At 39.7% G+C, this 11,029-nt stretch overlaps 1 protein-coding gene across 1 annotated transcript in view; it reads left to right on the forward strand.

Moving 5' to 3' along the window:
- Positions 1–11,029, forward strand: part of LOC110057074 (uncharacterized) — a 35,215-nt gene that overhangs the window by 21,987 nt on the left and 2,199 nt on the right. The window contains exons 5-8 of the mRNA XM_089271344.1: positions 322–418; positions 5,744–6,235; positions 7,252–7,682; positions 8,277–9,054. Of these exons, the coding sequence (XP_089127470.1) occupies positions 322–418; positions 5,744–6,235; positions 7,252–7,682; positions 8,277–9,054 (1,798 nt within the window). The remainder of the gene's footprint in view (positions 1–321; positions 419–5,743; positions 6,236–7,251; positions 7,683–8,276; positions 9,055–11,029) is intronic.

Genomic DNA, 11,029 nt, shown 5'->3' on the forward strand with positions numbered 1-11,029 from the left:
GAAAAATCCGGACTGCGCTGAAAACCAATCAGATTGCAGGATTCGTTACCGTGCACTCTTGTAAAAAAAACAAAAAACAAAAAACAAAAAAAACGCAATTTGTGAATGGGTGGTTAGTAATGAATAATCATTAAAAAAAAACCAAGTTATCACGAAAATAAAAACGACCAAAAGTAAAATAAATAATTGATCATTACAAACGGCGCCCTATGGTTATCTTTGTACAGTGTACCTGTGTAAATCCAGTTTCCCTCCTAGGCTACTGAAACTACAGATTCAGCTCATTGAACAGGGTTTTGTTTCTTGAATTTGACTGTGTAGAATGGTCAGTCTTTTGCACATGACAATGATGTGGATCTATTTATGGAAGTGTCATCATTAACCGGTGAGAATGTGGAAAAGTTGTTCTTAACAATAGGTGAGTTTAAAACCGATCTGTTTTTGTTTTACTAAATTTTTGGGTATTTTCTGTTCACCTTCGTCATAGCTACAATATTAAAAGGTTCGTTACTGCTTGTACTACAAACCTGTGTGCTGTCGTTTTTAATTTGAATTAGAGATGCGTAAGCGCGAGGGAACGTTTTACCCTGGTTAACGACATCGCTGCCCTAACTCCTACATATAACTCCTCTTGTGGTATTTGGTCACAGCTCGTTCGAAGACCCGGGCATGTATCAGTTGTTTATCCCTGGACTCAGTATGTTGTTTATTTGCTGATTCGCTGTTGCTCGCATGTTTTGCTCCTTACGAGCTCCACGAGCGCTTACAAGTACTCTCCATAATCTAGGCGAAGAAACAGTTATAGCACCTCACTTTGTATACGATCCTTAGGACTTGGTTGATCGTTGGTCGGTCCTTGGGCGTTTTATGAGGTAATGTTCTAAGCGGTCTATAAGATAGTCAAATGTGAAAATTTTGGAGGACGCAATCCAAACGATTAGATGCACCCTTAACATAAGGAAGCACCGCAAACTCCAGTGCCCTCTCCTGTGACTGTCTAGGTTTGTTTTATTGTTGAGACACTTCCTTAATAGTCTGTCAGGACACCAATTCGCTTTCAAATCGGTTAAAACTTGTTTCTGCTCATTTGTTATTAGTTCAGGACGTGAAGTTGGCATGAGGTAGGTTGGCACTTTTTTGTAATGCGGAGGTCCCGAGTTCAAATCTCCTACCTGCCACTAGATGGATTTGTGTTTGGTGGTCCGAGATCCAACTCCTCCACGCTTTGTAAATAGCCAACTGCTCAGTCTCCTGCCAGTTTGGATTTTTAACATGTGTCTGTTCAAGTTACAATATTTGTTTACTCATTTCAGTGTCTTTAATTAGCACAGTAGTGCTAAAGACTTTTGTATAGGTAATCATACGGTTTCGAGTTGAATTTGGAATTAATTTGCACGAGTGAGTTTTTCAAAAAGCTGAAATTGCATGAGCCGCTTCGGCGAGTGTAATTTCAGCTTTTTGAAAAACTCACAAGTGCAAATTAACTCCAACTTGAACGAGAAAAACCGTATGATTACTTATTAATAATATAAACATGAAAAAATTCGCGCGGAGGAAGTGCCGGAAGATCTTTCTTGAAGCCATTTTTTCTCATTTGAGAAAACTTTTTTCAAAGTTTCAGCACAAAATTTTCGTCATCATTTTACGTGATATCATTTTTTAGAAAAGTTCCTATTTTCTTTCAGTCAATCATAATCCAGAATTTCGATGTGTAATTTGCACTGGTGTTACACTTTTGCACTGATGTTACACTTTTTGCACTGGTGTTACACTTGAACTGCACTGCTCTTAGCCAATCAGAATCGAGTAATTTTTTCATGTGTATTATTAACACTGTAATAAAGTGATTTATGTTATTAATTTGAATTGACCAATCAGGATTTAGCAGGGCCGGGGGAAACTATTGTCGATGTCAATGTTTGTTAACAGGAAAGGCTTTGAAGTCGGGAAACTTTTCTCACTAGAGACAGCGTTGAATATTAACATAAAGAAAACTATAACTTCGAAAGCCACAGCAGATTGTAAAAAGTGAAAAATATGAAAAATTTTGTGTCTCCAAGCTTTTAATTTGGCGCCGAAGATCAGTTTCTCCGGGCGCGTCCAGCGACTCGCTCTTCACTCGCCGAGTGTCGCTAGGTAGCATATTAGTTGTGCTATATATTTTGAGCAAAATATGTTGCTCCTCGTCAAATTAAGGTATCGGTTTACTCCAAATGACGATCATTCGTTTGTGCCGCTTTACGGTCGGACATTTGACGCAAACCGCAGTAAAGTATATTTTTTCTGAAAGCTAAGAATTGTAGATTACGAAGGTATATTTATTAAAATAAGAAAATGAAGGTTTTCCGATTATAGTGCTCTATTTCCCAAAGTACAGAGGTTCACTAATCAAGTTCGTTCCCGATCGGGTTTAAGCGAGAGGACGCGATGAACATCGCTATGTATTCTTTTCTTCCTTTCTCTAAAACACGGTGGCGGGAAATTTTGATTACTTGTGTGGTTTGTTTTTGGCACTTTGAAAGTTGAAAAAACATGCGTTTTCTTCACTAAAATAGTCATAACTTTTGAAAGAAGCAAAAACTGAAAATTTCCCAACACCGTTTGTTTTTTGCCTGATTTTCGGGCAACATTCTGTCCAAAAACGAACTCAAATGGTGTGCTTCACTCGCTGAAATTTTTGTTCCGGGATACGAAGGAAAATAGGCTTTAGGGCGCTCTTCCGGTGTAATGAGATAGTTACGCAAACGTGTGAAAATAATGACGCGTTGATCGATAAAGTGAAGGCTCATTTACTTAAACAAGAGAGTTCAATTACAAAGCGGGTTCAAATGTGGGTAACCCGGAAACACTGACCCCCTCGTCCGCGGACCCTCTACGGACCGGGTCCGCGGACTACACTAGGGACCGGTCCTCGGACTCCCCCTACAGACCCCCTCTACCGACCACCACAAAATAGAGAAAAAATTAATAAATAAAGATTTCACTGATAGGTTGTCTAGTAGATTACTCGTGTCGGTGAAATATTTAGTGTTACACCGTGCAAATGTAACAGCCTTGAATTTTTAACACCACCCCCCCCCCCCCCCAAAAAAAATGCTAAAAAGCTTTTTTCAGTGTGACATGCCGATGACAAAAAGAAAGAAAGTTCTTACCCTCTATTCGTGGCTCAATCTGGTTATGTAAGATGTGTTTTTAACTTGTTTAAGTTTGTTTGTTTCTGTAATTTCGCTGAGAAAATTGTGAAGCCTGGAACGAGTTCACGAACCCACGGGAGAATGGGTTAAACAAAATGGCAGAGGGGAAAGAGCACAAATGAGCACAAAGGAAAAGGCAGTGTGTAATGATATAACTTGCGCCCGAGCATGAACGGAAGTCGGTTACATTTGCACAATGTAACGTTCGAAATTTTGCCGGCACGAGTTATCTAATAGACAATGAGTAAAAAATATAAAGCGATACTACACACCTAAACATCTAATAAGAGATCGATAATTCAACTGCTGTGAAAATCAAAAGAAATGAAAAGAAGAAGAGTGTGACAGTTTTGCGTGCGCGCGCCGACCTGTACAGCAAACAGGTTTTCAACTGTACAAATAACTACATTATCGCTGTATCTTTGTACTGTTATTTGGACGCTATTTGCTGCAGTTGGATAGTAATTAATGATTTTTTTAATTCTATTTTTGGGGGTGGTCCGTAGAGGGGGTCTGTAGGGGTAGTACGTGGACCGGTCCATAGGTGGTCCGCGGACCCGGTCCGTAGTGGGGATCCGCGGACCGGGGGTCCGTGTTTTCGGGTTACCCCTCGAATGCTGCTTCCGGCGGAAAATATCCTTTGCAAGATCTGAATTCCACCGCTCGTGCTCCCAGGTTAGTAAGAAAATATTTTTCGCGTCTGTTTCTTCTTTTCGATCTGTAAAACGCATTAGCTTAGAGATGCCGTAGGCAATGAAAGAGCGCACTCGTAAACAACGTAAAGGAAACCAACGAGATACCGATTGAGTTGAGATGTTACCGTTACCGCTTCGAACGGCGAAAGCGCCAACGAAGTATTGCTCAGAGAATGTCCAATATCTTCCTCGTTCAGTGCAGGCAACTTCTCCTGCTCGAAGCGGGAACCTTTGTCGCTACCTAGATAACGCATCAGCCCAATTCTGATCGATTGTTTTTGAAACATTTCTGCCCTGACATTTTGCTATGTGGTGATTTCTTCGCACTTGCAAATGGACAAGAACTTTTGCGTTTCTCCGACGACATATTTAAGCTCAAATTAACAATCAACAAACGCAGAACATTCAGAACGGCTCGACGACTACCAAACACAAACGTTAGACAATCGTACTACGTGTGAGTGAGTGAGTGAGTGAGAATTTTATTAAAGTGTCAAAAACCTTATAGCCTGGAAATAATACACCATACTAATTAGGGGACACTGCTAAGAAACTCTACTACTGATATTAATACAATAAAAAATAAACGACTTGAAGGGCATTATGGCGGCAATCTGTCACGCAACTTTTTAACGCACTTCTCGTGACAACCCGTTGACAGCTATCAGTTAGAGGTATTTAATGCAAGGAAAGGTTTTTCGTTTATAGCTGCTTAGAATCAATCTTTTTTCATAGTATTTTTTTTTTTTAATGAAAGATCGCAATAAGATTTATCTGAAAAAGCGAAAAACAATTCTTTTGAAAAATGGTAAATTTTGGGCTATACTGATACCTTAACTCAGAGTTCTCGAGTGAAGTTTGTGAAGAGGCCAAAGCAACTTTAGCATTCTCTCTATTTTTGTTAACTGCGAAGAAAAAGACTATTATAACGGCAGCTTGTTTTTGACTGACGCTTGTACTGCGGGCGCAGCAACTGTATGCAAGGTATGTCAGTAGCCAAAGTTTAAAATATCAGTACAGCCTAACCTGTGGTTGTTAAAGTTGTGCCACTCTTGACTTATGTCTGTGCTCCAGCTGTTTTGTGAGTGGGGGAAGTTCCTGCCCACTCCTAGTGTAGTGTTCAACGTATCTTCAAGAGGAAAGCTTTACCGCGCTTTTTGTCTGCCATAGAACTGTCGGCGTGGCCGCTGTTTATCAGCTGAGGATAGAAGATGATCAGGACAAATTCGGAGGGGTTTTTTAGACGCATTCGACACGATAAGCTTTCCTCTCGAAGATAAACACGTTGTGAATGAACATCACGTGATACGAAAAAGTCACGACGCTACAGAAAAAATGTCCTCACATGGCGCATTTCAATGTACCACGTGATTGGTTTGAAACAAACTCGCGGCATCAAAAACGTTACTCTAAAGGCGGCGAAAAAATTCGAGGGTGTCGCGGTCTACTGGGAAGAGTAGTAACCTCAACAGTCTTCTAAGTCTGCTTTGCTCGTACCATTTCTCCAATTCCTTCACATCATCTTTCGATTGAGAGTGAGGAGTCATTGTTGTAAGGCCCTGACGAGAAAAGCTTTGTTAAGTACGATACTTGTCCCGGGCCGCTGAAATACACATACAGCATATTGTTGATGCCGCTCAATCGCTTTTAATATTCTGCTGCTAAAATTTAAACTACTGGCATGTTTTTCTCGTGTCCAATGTGGACTTAAATAGTACTGAGGCATTATGGGCAAGTTATGTTTCGGTTTTGTGGTTTTGATACTGGGCGTCAGAGACAGCTGAGCCTTGAATTTACGACAGGAACCTTTTTTAAATAAACTAAATCAGGAATTATCATTTTAATTTTTCGTAGCTTATAATTTGGATATCCAACATATTTCAACGTTTGCGCTTAGGAGGACAAGTGAAGATAGCAACGCTTTAAATCTGGAAGGGAGGAGATTGTTAAGGATTTCAGATAAGGTCACAGAACTGAAGGAGGTGGAAATACTAAATCTTTCACACAATGAACTCACAAGGTTGCCAGCAAGTGCAAGCAACCTCACGAACCTCGCAATGCTGAATTTGAACCACAACAAGCTAACACAGTTTCCTGAAGTTGTTGTCGCCCTGATCAACCTGACGCACTTGTTTTTGAATGACAATGAACTCTCAACACTGCCGGCAAATATGAAAAATCTGGAAAAATTAGAAGAGCTGGAATTGAGGAACAACAATGTAGAAAGAATCTATGAAGATATCGTTGACTTACACCGTCTTAAAAAGCTGTCCGTGGCAGGGAACCCCTTGGGCTTTGAAGAAATTGAAAGTCTCATGACGCAAGGGATGTCATTAGACATTGCAGGTTAGCATAGAACCTGGCCGGTTACGTTATGCCGTGCCCTGGTGTATCATAATCTAGCTACATATCTGAGTTGACTGCATACCTCTTAAAGTTGTTGTCAATAGGCCAATTCTAATAGAGTATGCCGCCGAACCTTGAGGGACTAAAACAAAAGAAACCATTTATTCGTACCTCAACCTCGATGTTGTTTCTTTGGTTGTAGTCCCCTAAGCCTTGAAGCCATGTTAGAATTTTATAATCTATGCTTACGGTCCATTTATTACATGTATTTAGTGTATAGGCGAATCTTTGCTGACGTCATTGTTTACATTTTTCCTCATTAGCATACGACGTGACTCAAAGAAGCCGCGGCCGTATATATGAACTAAATGGAAAAGTTGATAAAGCTGATTAAGTGAAGCAATTTGTGCAACTTTCAGCTCTTTGCAAGCATAATTGAAGGAAATATCAGCCATCAAAAACTGAAAAATTGCAGTGTGGCAAAAAAGTTAATGAGCCATACATTTCTCTGTAAAATTTCGAGTTTTTAGAAGAGAATTTCTCCGAAACCATTTCGTGTATTGGGCTCAAATTTTCCGAGGTAACTGAAACTGTTATGCCCTTTCAATATTCAGAGTATTTCTTTGATTAGCGTCATCAGATAGTGATAAGCAAATGCTAATGAGGCAAAAAGTGTAAACAAAGATTCGCGTATTCTAATGTGGATGCGAATAAGATACGCAGTTATGATCGCAAGTTGCGCTTATTTGTTACTTTGTAATCACTGGCGAACCTCTGTGATTGAAGCATACGACAATAACCAATATCACTTCGTTAATAACTGTTATTGCAGTTATCAGCGGCTTGACACACAAACGAGGCGAAAGTGTCAATCATTGACCCTTTCGCGTCGTTTGCATGCCTGTTAAAACGAAAGAATATTTGACCGCAGACTCAACTGCAATAACAGCCATTCCCATATAAACAGCCTTGGCAATCAGAAAAATCACTGCATTTTCTTACAATTACACCCATAGTTCCAGGAGAAATACAAGCACAGGGAGATGTTGCAAAGCTGTTCTATGAAAAGGCTTTGAAGGATGGTTCTGTGAATGTTTACCGTGGTAGAGTATTATTGGTCGGCCAGGATCGTGCAGGGAAAACAAGTCTGAAGAAGTCTCTCTTAGGTTTGCCATTTAACCCTAAAGAACAGAGTACTGAGGGAATCGAAGTTGATCCTTCAGTCTGCGAGATTGAAGTCGATCAAGTAAAAAACTGGAATTCCACTAGCGAGATTAAGCCAAGTCTGGCGGAATTTTCTGAAGACATATCAAGAATGTTAGCTGAAAAACATTATCACTGTATAGTCAATGAACTAAAGGAAGAGTCGGTAATGGAATCAGATCTAAAACTGACAGGAGAAGAATCAACAATGGAGGTGGGCAAGAACAGCTTGGAAATGAATCAGGTTTGTACGTTGAGGTCTCGGGCGACTCTAGTTTAAAAGTGAATGGTATTGTCGATGTTAATTGAAAACGACACTAAAAGCGACCATATATAATCTCTTTTGGTGGCTGAAGATCATTAGTACCTACATGTAAGAGGTCGAGGAGTGATCAGTGTAAAACAATGCTGAGTAACACTGATAGGCCAAGAGTAACGTCCCAGACATAGGACTGATATCTACTTCCTGATTGACTATTTGCAACGTACTTTGACAGCACACCCCGGCACCATAGCACGGTTGAAGCTGTTGTGTGGCGCCACAGGACGCGACTCGTGTACCTATCTTCTAAGAGCATAAAACTGGGCATTTTTGAAACAGGATTACGGTACATAAAAAAGGAGCTAGTATACATAATATTTGGGCTTTGACTGAATTGTAGTCAGACTAGGTAGATAAGGTAGACTCATTTACAATGCAAAGTGAGTTCCTGTGGGCAAAAATGTGACAGTGCTTTTTCAGTAATCCTACACTATTTCTCAGATATAATTATCGATACTGGAATAAGCAGGTCCTAATGAAACGAAAATGCTACCTCTTTTAAAAACTCCATTTTAGGTTCCTGAAAATGTTGGCAATCTCAAGAACTCAACCATTTCCCCGCCAGAGAGTGAAATGCAAGTGCAAGCTGTAACAAACAATACCGTTGATGACCTCCCAGATGACAGCAGTGTAAGTTCAAGTAGAAATTCAACATTAATGATGCATGCAACCTCGCCTCCAGATGACGTCACAGAACATGCGTATCTGAGGTTGAGGAACATGCTTAAAGGCGTGCACGGTGACGCTAAAAATGCTGATGACAAGAAAGAAACCATAGTTACTGTAGATTTGTGGGATTTTGCCGGACAGCACCTGTACTACGCTTCTCACCCTGTGTTCCTGTCATCACGAGCAGTTTATGTCCTGGTGCACAACCTCAGCAAGGCACTAGACGCCCCAGCCCAGCCCTGTGTTAGACAAGGAACACGTGATAAATATTTGGAAAACCCAAACAACGAAACAAATCTGGAGAATCTGCTGTCATGGCTGGTAACAATCCACAGTATCAGACCAACAGGAAAGGAAATGGTTAGCAACTCAGGCGGCATGCTGCCATATCTCCGACCTCCAGTGTTCATTGTTGGCACTCATGCTGATAAACCAGTTGAGGATATCAAGGCTACGACATCAAAAATACAGCAGGAAATATCTGGTAAGGAATACGAGAAGCATGTTATCCGGCCATTCTTCAGCATTGACAACACCGGGCTGGGCGATAAGTCATTGTTACGCAAGATGAAGAATTTGTTTGTCAAGCCTGCGCAAAGGCCTAAAAGAGATAAACAATTTTGTTGTGCTGAACCACTGATTGAAATAAAACATTTCAGATTACAATAAACAGACATTTTAGATATGACTATTAGCTAATTCAGGTTTAAGTCTGCATTTGGTTTCTTCATTAAATCCATCAGTAAAGCAAATTGGTAAAACAAGGATCTCTTTAAATACTGGCCATGCCTTTCTTAGAATTGACGTTGTTTTGTATGGAGGGAACAGTTTTAAGAGTGCCTGCCTGTAAAAATCAGACAAATTCTTAATTTCGCGGCAAGGGTCGAAAATTCGATTTCGCTCATATTCTCATGGTAGATAGACTAAGGCATGACAAAAACTATTGGATAGTTTTTTTGGCAAAATATCCTTTTATTTCAAAGAAATATGCAAATCACCAACTTCCGTTAAAATCGTCATTTGACACACCATTTTATTAAACAAGTTTGAGAGCCTCGCATGCAAAACCACATTATTCTTCCGTCTTTAAAACACTCAAATATTTTTGTGCAATGTTTAAATGTGTACTGGGTTGGTTTTAGGGAATGTTGCGTTGTCTTTTTGGGCGCAAAATAATTAAATTTCGAAGACATGTACTTCATTCACTTAAAAGTATTTCGTGTATATAATTAATTTTCACCATGTGCGAAACCTTCAAATGGATTAAGCTTCTGGTGGTTGAATCGCAGAAGGATGATCTACAGATTCCTGTAAAAATTTCTTTGGGCAAATGATTGTGAGCGACGCGAGAGCTTATCAAAGTACGTCAAAAATGCAAATATTTGACCATCCGTCGTCAAATTTCAATTTACGGGTTAGACGTATATTTTAGAATGCGCCACATGACTTGACCTATAATAAGTTGAAATAGACACAGAGCTGATAATTTGGAAATGTTCTAACCTTATTTGTTGCAAAAGGCAGGTCCAAAGCCGATTTGACGTGTTTCTAGTCGATCTCTCACTATTCGTCGCACATAAAGCAGAAGTTTGCTTTTGTTTACACAAGGTTAACGCCGTTGTACATCGCCAACTGTCAACCTATTATTGGTCGAATACCATGAATCTGTGACCATCTTTCTGCGCATATGAACATCACTGCATCTAAGTCAAAAACGACTGAGTCATTTGTAGATAGTTGCTTGTTTTGCACTGCGCCAAAATAATACGTTTGATCGATTGCTGACCATTGCTGATAAGCGTGTCGGCGCAGCACAATCTTACAGCCGTGATTTGTTCGTCACGCAATGCTGTTACGGCATATGCTGCACATTTTGATCCATTTTGTATAGAGCACTCTCAGGATAAATGAAACAATTTAATCATTGTTCATCTGTTTGTTCATATATATAATAATATGTGTATATTTATATAATCGTATTCTATAGTGTACGTGGCCTCGGTCCAAATCACGTTTGTTGTACGTTTTGATGTTTCGCCATGAACCAAATTATAGATCAATAAGGCAAGAACTAGCTGAAATAAATATAGGAAATCACAACGTGTCTAATTCATGAGGAAAACAGACTAAATTTAATTAGTAATTACGTGAGTAAATAGCCCTGGCCATGCCATTTTATTTGGCGTATTTTGTCTGCCTAGTGGCGAGGCATTGGTATGTTTGTAACAGAAAATAGAGGACTGTTGTCAATTGTCAGTAAAATATTGTAAATAAAACACCTATTGACCGGTTACCTCTGCGGCCACCATTTGGTCGTTCCGATAAGGGTTTCATTATTGTCTTTACCCCTATTCAGCGGCCACTCAAAATTTAAACACTTTGTTTTGGAAAGGGCGATGGCAGATAAGAGTCTGAAACTGAAGGTGCATGACGAGTGATTATTCAAATACACGTCTATTAATTATATACCCGAAATACTTTTAAGTGATTGAAGTACATGTCTTCGAAATTTAATTATTTTGCACCCAAAAAGACAACGCAACATTCCCTAAAACCAACCCAGTACACATTTAAACATTGCACAAAAATATTTGAGTGTT

The sequence above is a fragment of the Orbicella faveolata genome, unplaced genomic scaffold, assembly GCF_042242905.1.
Source record: "Orbicella faveolata isolate gen_17 unplaced genomic scaffold, um_ofav_v1 contig_34, whole genome shotgun sequence".
In the NCBI taxonomy this organism is placed as follows: Eukaryota; Metazoa; Cnidaria; class Anthozoa; order Scleractinia; family Merulinidae; genus Orbicella; species Orbicella faveolata.